At 51.1% G+C, this 14309-nt stretch overlaps 1 protein-coding gene across 4 annotated transcripts in view; it reads left to right on the top strand.

The window, feature by feature from the left end:
* NDOR1 (NADPH dependent diflavin oxidoreductase 1) overlaps positions 1-14309 on the top strand; it is a 100281-nt gene that overhangs the window by 26060 nt on the left and 59912 nt on the right. For all 4 annotated transcript variants that reach the window (XR_003858183.1, XM_029612355.1, XM_029612356.1 and 1 more), the window contains 3 exons: positions 3849-3926; positions 6031-6128; positions 6623-6721. Coding sequence is in view for 3 of the 4 variants with exons in the window: in XM_029612355.1 (XP_029468215.1) it covers positions 3849-3926; positions 6031-6128; positions 6623-6721 (275 nt within the window). In the remaining variant the exon portion in view is untranslated. The remainder of the gene's footprint in view (positions 1-3848; positions 3927-6030; positions 6129-6622; positions 6722-14309) is intronic.

The raw sequence follows: 14309 nt of genomic DNA, 5'->3' as shown, positions 1-14309 counted from the left end.
CCATGGGAATCTGCAAGGCCAGCATTAAGGGAGGAGGGGACTTCTTTGCCTCTCTGGGAGCTTCCTGTGCTGCTGCGAATGCACTCAAGATGGCTGCCATTCCCGCACTCAGAGGAGAAGGATCAGCGGTGGCTGCCAACAATCGGGATGGTCTTTTATGTGCTGAATCAGAGTCTGCATTCTTATGCACCAACATGGAGCATGTACCGTCCAAACTGCATTCTACACTGGAAATGCAATGGGTGCACAAATCCACATGGTTGAGATGAGCATGTGAATCTCCACACAAGTGACAGGTTTTGCCACTGTGGCGTAGCTGCAGGTGGGAAACGGCCCACCCACTTTAGGCTCGGGCCCACCAGACACCAAATGAAGTCTGGCCACCGCCGACTCCATCATTGTGGTGGTTGAAGAAGAAGGCCCCGCCGAAGCAAGGCCACCACGGGAACCCATGCCTGTGATGGCGAAGAGGAAGTCCTGCCCTGCCGAAGCAAGGCCGTCATGGGAGCCCATCCCCTTGGCAGCGGTGAAGAAGAAGGCTGCCAGAGTAAAGCTGCGGCAGGAGCCCATCCCTGCAGCAGCAGAAGAGTTTGGCGGAGAGGCCTGGTGTGTGCATGTGAGAATGGAAGCCTGAGTGTGAGTGTTTGTGTGTGAAAGAATGGGAGGCTGAGTGCGTGAGTGAGAGCTTGTGTGTGTAAGGGAGTCTGTGAGAGAGGAAGGGAAGAAGATAGGGGAGAGAGAAGAAACGGAAAGAGAAGAGTAACCCTGGAGAATGAATTAGGAAAAGTCTGGCAAGGTGAAAGTGGAAAAAAGAGACAGGGAGCAACTGATTAGAAGAATAAAAAATCAGACAACAAAGGTAAAAAAAAATGTATATATTTTGAGATTTTAGCAATTGGAATATGCCATTTTTGGGTATGTGCAATTCTTATAATTTTGTATTTTGCTCTTTAGTGTTACTCTGTCAGATTCTGGTTTCTCAAGCTTTCTATTTCGGTTTTGTTTGCATGTTTCTATTTCTAAATTGTAATCCCTTTTTTCTATATTAGGTAAGGGTTGGTTTGTGTGTGACTGAGACACAATATTGCTGCTAGCGTGTGGTTTCTCTGTAGGAATTTGTAACAGTCTGACTTATTCTGTTATCCCAGTAGGTGGTGTATTAATGTTCTAGGCCCTGGTGTAGTATTTGCATTACATCTTCTTCATAAGGATGCTGTTATTTGAGACCTGAGAGTCAGTGCTGCTGTATGGTTTGACAAGGTTCTAGGTGCTTTATTTTATTTATTTATTTTTTAGATACTTCACAAAGGGGCGGATTTTAAAAGGCGCGCGAATAGCTTACTTTTGTTTGCGCTCCAGGCGCAAACAAAAGTACGCTGGATTTTAGTAGATACGCGCGGAGCCGCGCGTATCTGCTAAAAACCTGGATCGGCGCGCGCAAGGCTATGGATTTTGTATAGCCGGCGCGCGCCGAGCCGCGCAGCCTACCCCCGTTCCCTCCAAGGCCGCTCCGAAATCGGAGCGGCCTCGGAGGGAACTTTCCTTTGCCCTCCCCTCACCTTTGCCCTCCCCTCACCTTCCCCTCCCTTCCCCTACCTAACCCACCCACCCGGCCCTGTCTAAAACCCCCCCTTACCTTTGTCGGGGGATTTACGCCTCCCAGAGGGAGGCGTAAATCCCCGCGCGCGAGCGGGCCTCCTGCGCGCCGGGCCGCAACCTGGGGGCGGGTACGGAGGGCGCGGCCACGCCCCCGGACCGCCCCGGGCTGTAGCCACGCCCCGTACCCGCCCCCAAAATGCTGCCGACACGCCCCCGAAACGCCGCGACGACCGGGCACGCACCCGACACGCCCCCGACACGCCCCCTTGGAGAACCCCGGGACTTACGCGAGTCCCGGGGCTCTGCGCGCGCCGGGAGGCCTATGTAAAATAGGCTTCCCGGCGCGCAAGGCCCTGCTCGCGTAAATCCGCCCGGTTTTGGGCGGATTTACGCGAGCAGGGCTCTGAAAATCCGCCCCAAAATGTTTAGCAGTGGAGGGAGTCTTTTTTGGCTTAGGAGACTCCAAAATTTGTATATAGTTGGGTTGTAATGTGAACTGTTGTAGTTTTGCTCTGCACCCACTCTTATGATTATTGCTATTTTATTGTAGTTATGGTGATATCTGCCTTTCTGGAAAGAGGATTCATGAAAGAATACATTGATATTTGTTTATGACACAATTGATTGGATCTGATATTTGTGTTCTTTGCTTTTTACCTGATATTCTTGTGTATGTATAAATTGCAATAAATATAAAATAAAATAATACAGATTAATAAGGAATGTTTAATGTTGGTAAGTGCTTGAAATAAGAGTTAAAATATTCTAAAGTGTTTCACTCTTTTTTTTTAGACAGAATTCAAGGAAAGAGTTGTTGTATCTTGTAATTTCATGATGCGTAAGGGCTGTTGTACACTACTTGGGAACCCACTGGAGTACAACTAGTAGGGTTTAGACCTGTAGACCCTTGTTTACCTTGGGCCCATCCAAAAAATAAGTTCTGGCCACACCCCTGCTTGCCACAATCCATGGCTGATGCCATGTGCAATCCACATACACTGTCTCTTATTTGCTCGCTGTGGCACACTTGTCCATGCCAGGGCTCCCAGCTACTGTCGTCTCTCATCTGCCTAGTGTGGTCACCGATCACTCTCAGGGCCCACCAAAATCGAGAATCCTTCTCCAAGCCACCTGCCAGGTTTTTCTTTTCTTTTTTTTTTAAACTCCACGGATAAAAACAAAAGAGAGTACTTTCCTGACTGCTACAGATCAGTTGCTGTTTCCTGAGAGCTCTCCGGGGCATCGAGGGAACTGGACCACCAGCTAATCAAAACTCCCTCTGAGTCCAGGGACGAGACACACCAAGGGTCACCAACCCCCTACTTGTCCACCTCAGCCGGGGAAGATGGCCTCCAGCAGGGACCTAACAAACCCCTAGGAGGAAGCTCCTTTTGCTCTCTTTATTATTTTTTATTTTCACTCCAGACTGCATGTTCTACACCTCTACCATCTGCTGGAGACAGAGAAATACTGAGGGGCTGCAGATGCGACACTAGTTTAAGTAGCAGTGTCAGTAAAGCTTTTCTTCTCTGTCTCCATCTGCTGGGAGGCAAGCAAAACCCAACCATCTGGACTGTCTGGGGTATGAACAGGAGCCTCCATTTGAGATATCACACACACAGCTGCTTGTTCCCTCTGCTCTGGGTAGCTCACACAAATCCGTGCATGTCGTTCACTTAGGTGGGGATTCCTTACAGAGCTGTGTGTCCTTCACTTGGGTGGGGCCTTGGGGGAAATTGCATACAGAATCAAGTGTGTCCTCCACTTTGAGGGGTATCGTAAGCACAGCTTGGGGAATCTCATACAGAGGTGCAAGTGTCCTCTGCTTAGTGGTTTGCACAAAAAAACCACACACGTCCACATCTTGGGGGTCTTGGTGCGATATTTTCACCAATGCTGGTCTGTTAATAATGAGTTCCTTTGCTTGTTTTTATATTTCTTTCTTTTTTCATTGACCGTGTAAGAAGTAGATCCCCCAGTTTTGAACAATGCCACAAAAACTACTGCAGAATCTGCTTTGGGTCATGGAACTGCAGAGATATGAGTCCTTATTGCTTGCCTCATCCATCCTAAAGCTTTTCCACTCACTAACACACTCATCTGTTGCTCTTCATCTCCCTCTGCTTGCCCTGGGCCTCCCCTGCCCCCTACCTATCTCTTCAGCGCTTCTGGGCGCCCTAGGTAGTGATTCGTCAAAGCTACATCACTGGAGCTTCAGTAACATCATCTCTGTTTGGTTCTGAATGCAGGCTAATCTGATCCAAGAGCCACTGGTGGTGTTTGTGTGTTCAACAACCGGTCAAGGGGACCCTCCAGATAACATGAAGGTAAGACGCTCTCCCTAGGATCCAGATCCCCACTGTGTGGTGGAGTCATTCCGTCTGTTCCCGCTTGGCTTGGTGTCTTTTGTTCAAGTATCAGTTTCAGTTTGTGCACGTGAATGAGTGTGTATGGCCATAAAAAAAAAAAAGGGGGCGGGGGGGAGTGCCACTCTCCCCCAGGCAGCTCTTGTAAGGGGACGCCATAAAGATGTTTGCATTCTAGGTCCCACAGTCCATTTAAAAATGAAATTGATGCCATGCTAGCGGAAGAAAAGCAGTCATGGGAGTGACAGAAAGTGCTCTCCTCTGCTCCCTGATGTTTCTCCCACTTCTTGCAGGCAATCGGCTTATCTTGTGTCGGAGGGAACCGATAGGCTGCAGAGTCAGAAGCAGCAGCTCACAGCAAAGCACGTTCTGCTCATTTCTGTCATTCTGCCAGCGTGGGGCCGGTTCTTATTTTTATCAGTGTAAAGAGAGAGAGAAAAAAAAACAGGTGGCAGAGAGCAATGGAGGGGAAGGGAGAAAAGTACTGGTTAATAGTAATAGACAGCATGATACAAAGGAGAAGCCATGGCTAAAGGAGGGAGGAAGAGGAGGAAATGAATGGCACAACAGAGGAGGACAAAGTCCTGCGGCTGTCCTGGATCCTTGGTAAGAAGGTGGTGGGGTGATGATGGAGGGAGGATATAAAGGATTATTTGGTACAAAAGTAATTATTTTTATTTGATTTATTCCTGAACCAATAAGTCTGACGAGGTATCAAAACTTAAAAAAATTGGAGAAAGTCTTTTTTTCACACAACACAATTAAGCCGTGGAGTTTTGTTGGAGAATATGGTTAAGGCATCTAGCTTGTCTGGACAAATTCCTGGAGGAAAAGTCCATAAACAATTATTAGCCAGATGAACTCGGGGAAAGCCACTGCTTATCCCCTAGGAGTGAGCAGTAAGGAATTGGCTACTCTTTGGAATCTGCCGGATACTTAAGAACATAAGAAATTGCCATGCTGGGTCAGACCAAGGGTCCATCAAGCTCAGCATCCTGTTTCCAACAGAGGCCAAACCAGGCCACAAGAACCTGGCAATTACCCAAACACTAAGAAGATCCCATGCTACTAATGCAGTTAATAGCAGTGGCTATTCCCTAAGTAAACTTGATTAATAGCAGTTAATGGACTTCTCCAAGAACTTATCCAAACCTTTTTTGAACCCAGCTACACTAACTGCACTAACCACATCCTCTGGCAACAAATTCCAGAGCTTTATTGTGCGTTGAGTGAAAAAGAATTTTCTCCGATTAGTCTTAAATGTGCTACTTGCTAACTTCATGGAATGCCCCCTAGTCCTTCTATTATTTGAAAGTGTAAACAACCGAGTCACATCTACTCGTTCAAGACCTCTCATGATCTTAAAGACCTCTATCATATCCCCCCTCAGCCGTCTCTTCTCCAAGCTGTACAGCCCTAATCTCTTCAGCCTTTCCTCATAGGGAAGCTGTTCCATCCCCTTTATCATTTTGGTTGCCCTTCTCTGTACCTTCTCCATCGCAACTATATCTTTTTTGAGATGCGGCGACCAGAATTGTACACAGTATTCAAGGTGCGGTCTCACCATGGAGCGATACAGAGGCATTATGACATTTTCCGTTTTATTAACCATTCCCTTCCTAATAATTCCTAACATTCTGTTTGCTTTTTTGACTGCTGCAGCACACTGAGCCGACGATTTCAAAGTATTATCCACTATGATGCCTAGATCTTTTTCCTGGGTGGTAGCTCCTAATATGGAACCTAACGTCGTGTAACTACAGCTAGGGTTATTTTTCCCTATATGCAACACCTTGCACTTGTCCACATTAAATTTCATCTGCCATTTGGATGCCCAATCTTGTGACTTGGATTTATCACTGTCGGATCTTTTTCTTGTGGCTCCAAATGCTTCACTGTGGGCTTGCGTGCATGTGCTAATGTGCTTCAGGATCTCTGTGTTAATGTGCCCATGAGAATATCTGCATTGCATAAATGCCCACTGTGTTCCAGTGAACAGAGCAACACACTTTGTTGCAAACCTGTCACCCTGGATTAATTTTCTGTGCCCTCTTTTTTTTTCTAGAAATTCTGGAAGTTTATCTTACGGAAGCAACTGTCCACAACTTCCCTGTGTCAGGTGGACTATGCTGTCCTGGGACTCGGAGACTCCTCTTACCCAAAGTAAGCTGCTTGTCTATCTGCATGGGTCAGACAGTGAAAATTGTAGGTCATGATCACAGAGGGGAAGTCAGCATGAGTGTGAAACTTGTGGGCAGAACCACAGTTACAGCTCACGGGGGTTCCAATATCTCCTAATTCACCTCTCCTGCTACCTAGGTCTTCAGTTTCAGGCAACAGTGCATTCACAGCATCTCATCACCCAGAATAGTGCTTTTTGTCCATGGAGCAGAGAGTGTGGTGGGAAGCACCAGTTGAGGGTGGGAGATCGGATGATGGAGTTTGCACTAACCCCTTAGATATACTGTAAGTAACACTCATTAGCATAGCTCTCAGCAGCCAATACCATGCAGGGTTAAATCTGCAGCACATGATGATGTTAATGAGTGCTCTGGGAGGCACAGGTTGGAATAAAGAGAAGAAGGGAAAGTCAAGATCAAAGGAGGATCTGGTCAGGTCATCACTCCCTTTTCTTTCTGTACCTCTTCCACCCACAGGTTTAATTTTGTTGCCAAAAAGCTGCACAAGCGGTTATTTCAGCTGGGCGGATCCCCCATCCTGTCCGTGGCCTTAGCAGATGATCAGCATGAGCTGGGGTAAGGAGGCAGCAAGGTCCGTCTTTCTGTCTATCCTCCAGAGTGCTGACTTTGTGCAACAGGGGGAGAAAGTCCAGCCTGCACCTTACTTGGTTACAGCTTCTCTATAATGTCTTGTCATCTCGCAGAAGGATATCTAGCCAGCATGAATTAGATTGGTAGAAGTGGGATGTGTTTAGTGCTGCTTTCCCTGTACGTACCTGGATCAGTCCAGACAGTGGGTTATGTCCCCAATCCAGCAGATGGAGTCAGCACAAGCTTTGAGGGGGCGTATCCATATATACTACTACCCCCTCTGCAGGAGTTCAGTATCTTCTGACTCCAGCAGATGCGAGTAGGGGAATCAGGCTTCCCCTCCTTTTCCTTCACTTTCTTGCTTGATTATGGCTTGTTGTTGTCTTTTTCTGTGGATCAAGTTTGTATCAAGTTTGTATTAAGTTTAAAAAAAAAAAAAAAAGGCAGAGTTCTTTCAACTTCTGGGGAGTGGCTTATCTTCCTTGTCTCTTCTCTGCGGCCTTGCTGTTTATTTCTCGTTGCAGCCAGGGGTAAGTTTGTTTTTCCTTTGTAGTTTTTTTCCTTTACAGCTCAGCCCCCGGTGCCCGCGAAAGCCGGTGGAGCCGGCCTCTTCGCTCTTTACTCCCTCACCCGCGGCCATTTTACAGCTCCTCATGGGCTGCTGAGCCATTTAGGGAAAGATGTCTGGGGCGGGTCGTGTGGCCGGGAAGGCCCCCCCCGCGGCACCCTCCTCTATTTTCGGACAGCGGGCAGTGCGGGCCGACCGGGCCCCCCCGCAGCGGCGCCTTTGTGCGCGTGGCCCCCCCCCGTGGCTTTTGCTTTTCTCCTGCAGCGATCCCGATGCCGCGGCCGTCCCGCTGTGCGGCCTGCAGAGACCCGGGGACCCGGATTTCCCGGGAGGGCATCTGTGCACGATGCCTTCCCGGGGGGGAAGGTACCTCACAGTCCCTGACTGATTTCTCTTTTTTGCCCGGGCGGTGCGGGCTGGCCACTCCGCCATTTTTGGCGGGACCGGCGGCCATTTTACATTCTGAGCGCCCTGAGGCGCAGGCCACGAGGGGGAACGGATCCCTGGAGGCCACGAGGGAGAACGGATCCCTGGAGGACTCTACCAGCGGGGGTGTTCCCCCGATTTTGGTGCAGGAACCAAGCACCCAGAGCCAGGGAGCAGGAACCACGCCGCCCCCAAAGCACACCCGAGCAGGCCGGGGTTCTCTCCGGAGTTTATCCTGCTCATGCATACCGCTTATCTGCAGGGGCTGGAAGCACCTGTGGGACCCCCCCCCCTCCTAAGATCCCTCGGATGTCGCCCTCGACGCCGGCCCCCCCCGACCCTCCGGGAGTGGGGGCCTCCCGCCTTCCTACCCGGGTCCGATCCACGCCCGCGGCAGTGGGGGCGGTGTCAGACCCAGCGGGACATGGACTTGACCTCCCGGACGGGGGACAAGGGGACGGCACACAGGAGGGGGATGATCCGCGTACCCTACGCCTCTTCCAGAGGGAAGAGCTGGACGACCTCATCCCGCAGATCATCCAAGAATTAGATTTGGATCCGCCACCAGACCCGCCTGCCCCAGTAGCTCCCGCTGTCATCACTTCTTCAAGGAAGGGAGATCCTGTCCTGGCGGCACTCCGGCCGAGGGCTCGGGCTTTTCCCATTCATGACTCGTTTTTACAACTTCTCACCAGGGAATGGGACACCCCGGAGGCCTCCCTGAAGAGCAGCCGGGCTATGAAAAAGCTGTACCCACTCCCCGAAGATTTTCTGGACCTCATCAAGGTCCCAAAGGTGGACTCCGCAGTGTCGGCGGTCACGAAGAGGACGACTATCCCAGTGACGGGAGGTGCGGCGTTGCGGGACACACAGGATCGTAAGTTGGAAGTTTTCCTTAAGCGGGTTTTCGAGGTCTCCGCTCTGGGTATGCGGGCGGTGATGTGCAGTTCGCTTGCCCAGCGGGCTAGTCTCCTTTGGGTCACGTCTCAGAACCTGCCGTCCGATGAGGCTGCCCAGGCAGATCGGCTAGAAGCCGCAGTGGCGTATGGGGCGGACGCCTCGTACGACCTTTTTCGGGTCCTCGCAAGATCCATGGTTTCGGTAGTGGCAGCACGACGACTACTGTGGCTACGCAATTGGGCGTCTGATACGTCCTCTAAGTCCAGTCTGGGCTCTCTTCCCTTCAGGGGCAAGTTCCTCTTCGGGGAGGATTTGGACCAGATCATCAAGTCCCTGGGGGAGAACGCTGTTCATCGGCTGCCGGAGGATAGGTTTCAACCATCCAGAGCGTTTTCTTCTTCTCGGACCAGAGCGCAACGGCGCTACAGGGGCTACAGACAGACGGGCTCCCGGCCATCCGCCCCCAGGTCTCAGCCCTGGTTGCGTGCCTTCCGCGGGCATCGGCCCGCACGCACTACTCCCGGAACCGGGAACCCCTATACCAAGTCTTCACAATGATGCCAGTCTCGCCCACTCCCCTGTCCCCAGGATTGGGGACCGACTAACGTATTTCTAAGCGGAGTGGGCACAGATCACCTCGGACCAGTGGGTCCTGGATACCATAAAACACGGCTACGCATTGGAATTTGTCCGCCCCCCGCAGGGAAGGTTCATCTTTTCCCCCTGTGGCTCTGACCTCAAGAGAGGAGCGGTGCAGCTGACTCTGGACAGACTCCGGGAGATAGGCGCTACTCGGGCCACTATTCCATCTATTTCGTCGTACCAAAGAAGGACGGTTCCTTCCGGCCTATCCTAGTCCTCAAGGAAGTCAACAAATCCCTTCGAGTCGTTCGGTTCCGCATGGAAACGCTCCGGTCAGTGATTGCGGCGGTGCATCGGGGGGAGTTCCTCGCCTCCCTGGACTTAACGGAGGCCTACCTGCACATTCCCATCCGCCCGGACCACCACAGTTTCCTTCGTTTCAAAATTCTGGACCAGCATTTTCAGTTCACGGCTCTCGCGTTTGGATTGGCGCCGGCGCTGCACACCTTCACCAAGATCATGGTAGTTGTGGCGGCAGCTCTCCGGAAGGAGGGCATCCTGGTTCATCCTTATCTGGACGATTGGCTCCTCCGGGCGAAGTCATTCGATCATGGACGCTCAGCGGTGACCCGAGTAGTACGGTTTCTACATTCCCTGGGATGGGTAGTGAACTTCTCCAAGAGCTCCCTCATGCCCTCGCAACGCTTGGGTTTTTTTTGGGGGCAACTTTCGACACACTACTGGGCAAAGTTTTTCTGCGCCAGGACAAAGCTCAATCCTTGCGGGATCACACACGACGGTCCTCTGCGTTACCAGAGCCCACCTCCTGGGACTACCTGCAACTCCTGGGAGTGATGGGGTCCACCATCGACCTTGTACCTTGGGCTTTCGCGCACCTCAGGACCTTACAGTGGGCGCTCTTCTCCCGTTGGAAACCAGTATTGCAGGACTATCAGATGATTCTCCCGCTCCCACAGAATGCCAGGGACAGTCTGGGCTGGTGGTTGGATCCGCCGAACCTGGCCCGTGGCATGTCCCTCGATCTGCCAAATTGGGTGGTGGTGACCACCTATGCCAGTCTAGCAGGCTGGGGTGCAGTCTGCGATCGAAGCGCCACGCAGGGGACGTGGTCCACGGTGGAGGCGAAGTGGTCAATCAACCGTCTGGAAACCAGAGCGGTCCGGCTAGCTCTGCGACATTTCCTCCCGCTTCTTCGGAACCGAGAAGTCAGAATCCTATCGGACAACGCTACCACCGTAGTCTACATCAACCGACAAGGAGGCACGCGCAGCCCGCAGGTCGCGCTCGAGGCGGCGCTGCTGATGCAATGGGCGGAGCGTCATCTCGTCCGGCTAGCGGCCTCGCACGTCGCCGGTGTGGACAACGTCCAGGCGGACTTCCTCAGTCATCAACTGCTGGACCCGGAGAGTGGTCTCTCTCCGACAAAGCAATGCAACTTCTCGTCCATCGGTGGGGGGCCCCCCACTTGGATCTGATGGCGTCCGCTCTCAACGCCAAGGCTCCACGCTTCTTCAGTCGCCGGAGAGAGCGCGGAGGGAGTGGATGCCCTGGTCCTCCCATGGCCGCCATATCTTTCTTTTCCACCATGGCCCCTGGTGGGCAGGATGCTCCGCAGAATAGAAAGCCATCAGGGGACCGTGGTTTTCGTCACCCCAGAATGGCCCAGGCGACCCTGGTTTGCGGACCTGCTACAGCTGGTGATCGACGGGCCAATCAGGCTGGGGCACCTCCCCCAGCTCCTACATCAGGGCCCGGTATTTTTCGAGCAGGCAGAATTCTTCTGTCTTGCAGCCTGGCTTTTGAGAGGCGCCGCCTCCGGCGTCGGGGCTACCTGGAGGCGGTAGTATCCACGCTATTGCGGGCACGAAAGACATCGGCCTATGTTCGAGTCTGGAAGGTGTTCGAGCTGTGGTGTACCACCCAGGCCACGAGACCCGCTAAGGCTTCTGTACCTCAGATCCTTCAGTTTCTACAGGCGGGGGTGGAAAAAGGGCTCACCTATAATTCACTACGGGTTCAGGTGGCCGCCCTTGGTTCGCTGTTGAGCGATGGGGGCTCTCTTCTACAGCATCCTGACATTGCTCGTTTTCTCAAGGGTGTCAAGCATATGCGTCCTCCTTTACGGGACCCTTGTCCCTCCTGGAGTCTTAACCTTGTGCTTTGCTCCCTGTCGGGACCACCGTTCGAGCCGCTGCGCAGCGCAACGATAAAGGATCTCACTCTCAAGACTGTATTTCTTGTGACCATCTGTTCCGCTCGACGCATCTCGGAGATGCAGGCTCTGTTGTGTAGAGAGCCCTATCTCCGTTTCTCCGACTCTGGAGTTTCGCTTCGCACCGTTCCCTCCTTCCTTCCGAAGGTGGTTTCTGCATTCCATGTGAACCAGACGGTGGAGTTGCTGTCCTTCTCTTCCTCAGAGCCGAAGTCTCTCCGTCTCTTGAATGTCAAGCGCACTCTGCGCCTCTATCTGGAGGCTACAAATGAGTTCCGAACCTCTGACCATCTCTTTGTACTCTGGGCCGGTCCTAAGAAGGGGTCTCAGGCCTCGAAGACTACCATTGCCAGATGGCTGAAGGCCGGCATTGCTGCTTCTTACATTGGGGCGGGTCGGACTCCCCCACCTGGAATCGTAGCGCATTCTACACGTTCTCAGGCGGCTTCCTGGGCGGAGGTTCGCTCGGTATCCTCACAGGAAATTTGTAGGGCAGCCACCTGGAAATCGTTACACACGTTCTCGAGGCACTATCGTCTGCACCTCGCCTCTTCGGTCTCTGGACACTTTGGCGAGCAGGTTCTCCGAGCAGGCCTCGCAGGACCCCACCCGATTTAGGGAAGCTTGGGTACATCCCACTGTCTGGACTGATCCAGGTACGTACAGGGAAAAGAAAATTATTATTTACCTGCTAATTTTCGTTCCTGTAGTACCATGGATCAGTCCAGACGCCCACCGCGTTTGGGTTCTTGATCCTGCTCAGCTCTGCGCTGCTTCTTGCTCGCAGTGTTCTGTGTCTTCACAGTTGTTTCTTTTCGCTGTTTTTCACAGCTCCCTACAAGTTGGTAGGATGTTTGCAGTTACTTGTTGCGGTTACAATTGTTTTCATTATCTGTTTCCACAAACTTGATCCTTCGGGGGTTTCTACTCGGGCTTTGATATACTCGATACTGAACTCCTGCAGAGGGGGTAGTAGTATATATGGATACGCCCCCTCAAAGCTTGTGCTGACTCCATCTGCTGGATTGGGGACATAACCCACTGTCTGGACTGATCCATGGTACTACAGGAACGAAAATTAGCAGGTAAATAATAATTTTCTTTTATGGTGCATGTTATTTGAAGTGAAAGAGATGTGAAGCATTCCCCAAGACATCACTGCAATACCACAGGACATCTGCAGCCCTCAGAAAAGAGCCCAAGGCAGAGAAGCAGAAGCCAAACTGGGAGTTTTGAGCCCTGCAAGCACAGGCTTTTAGGTTGGGAGCAGTGCATCATTTTCTAGCTTCATATTCTCCCAGGCACTGCCCACTTACCTGAATCTATGCCCATCTCCCTCCCCTCTCCCTGCATTAAGTGTTGCATGTATACAAACACTATGAAAGCCTCCAGGGTGTAAAACTGCATTTGGCCACCCACCAAAGGGGCTATAGAGTGGTGCAGCCAACACCCCACAGCTGTGAGTGTTACTTGTGCAACACTTCCTCTTCCAGTTGAGGTCATTCCTGAGCTCAGGTCTCCTATGAGGAAGCGCACAGTACTGATTGCACAGCCACTAGGCTGGCCTGAGGAGATGAGAACTAAGGTCATTCCTGAGCTCAGGTGTTCCTGCATGGAAATGCAAAGCACTAAGCACAGGGGTCACTGGGTAGCCCCCAAATAGTGGCTTTTTCTTCTTTTCCAGCTCAAACTAATCAAAATCGGCAAACTCAAAGGCCAGTCTAGTGGTTGTGCTATGCACTAACATGCAGAACACCCAAGTCTTATTCCCAAGCCTGGAATGCTGAGGAGACAGCATTAATAGCCCTTGTGGGGAGAGACTCCGGGTGCATGCCTCCTGGGTTCCAGAGGTTTAGCTCCTGGCTGAAGACTTGCTGCAATGACAGGGCTTAGTTGGAAGGTGGGGGGGATTGTGGGATTGCTTTTTGAGAATGCATGCTTATGGTGCTAGAGCTGTATGGGCTAAATCTGAAGTAGCTGGGCAGAGCCTTCTGGTCTTTCTCCGCCATTACATTCTGTGTTCCTATGACCTGGAAGCCCAGTGGAGTAGAAGGAAACACTTACTCCCCACAAAAAGTACATTTAAAAAAAATCTGTAAGTCCAGTACCCAGTCAAAAATAAGCAAGCCAAAGGGTTGGAATTCTATTAAGTCCGTCGATTGCCTTGCTCAGCTACATGGGTAACTGCGAACATAGCAGAATCCATAATACGAAGACACTCTCTATTTGTTGTTCTGTAATACTTTGATTTTTCAGAATAATTCATCTAATATTAAAGTAAAGTTTTGTGGTCAGATCAAGCTTTGATCTCATGTACTTAACTCATGAAAATATAGGAAGTCAGTATTCAAAGCTAGCTGTTTAAGTAACTAATCTGGATATATCTGCACTTAGCCATACAAATTATAACCGGCTAAGTTTAGACCTGCTCTATGGCACATCTAACTTAGCCGCATAACTTGTATGGCTATCACTGAATATTGATAGTTAGCTATAACATCTAGGGTTTGCTCCGCCCTGATCCACCCAGTACATGCCTACAATTTATGCAACTAAACTTTTAGCCACATAAGTGACTTATACGGCTAAGCGGCAGCTGCTGAACGTAGGCACATATTCAGCAGCCACTACTTAGCCACATGAATTACACTTATCCAGCTAAATAGCGCTGAACACGCTTTGAATATTGACCTCATAGATTTCTCCTTTAAAAACAAGATGCCTATAGAGAAGAGGGGGACATACAGGTGTGGATGCATTCGGAGTACATCTGCAAAATCAGATGTTCCCTGTACGTACCTGGATCAGTCCAGACACCTGGGTTCATTTCCCCCTAACAGCAGATGGAGACAGAGAAAAAACTT

This window comes from Rhinatrema bivittatum, chromosome 8 (genome assembly GCF_901001135.1).
Source record: "Rhinatrema bivittatum chromosome 8, aRhiBiv1.1, whole genome shotgun sequence".
NCBI classification, from domain to species: Eukaryota; Metazoa; Chordata; class Amphibia; order Gymnophiona; family Rhinatrematidae; genus Rhinatrema; species Rhinatrema bivittatum.
This window is presented reverse-complemented; position numbering and strand designations above follow the sequence as displayed.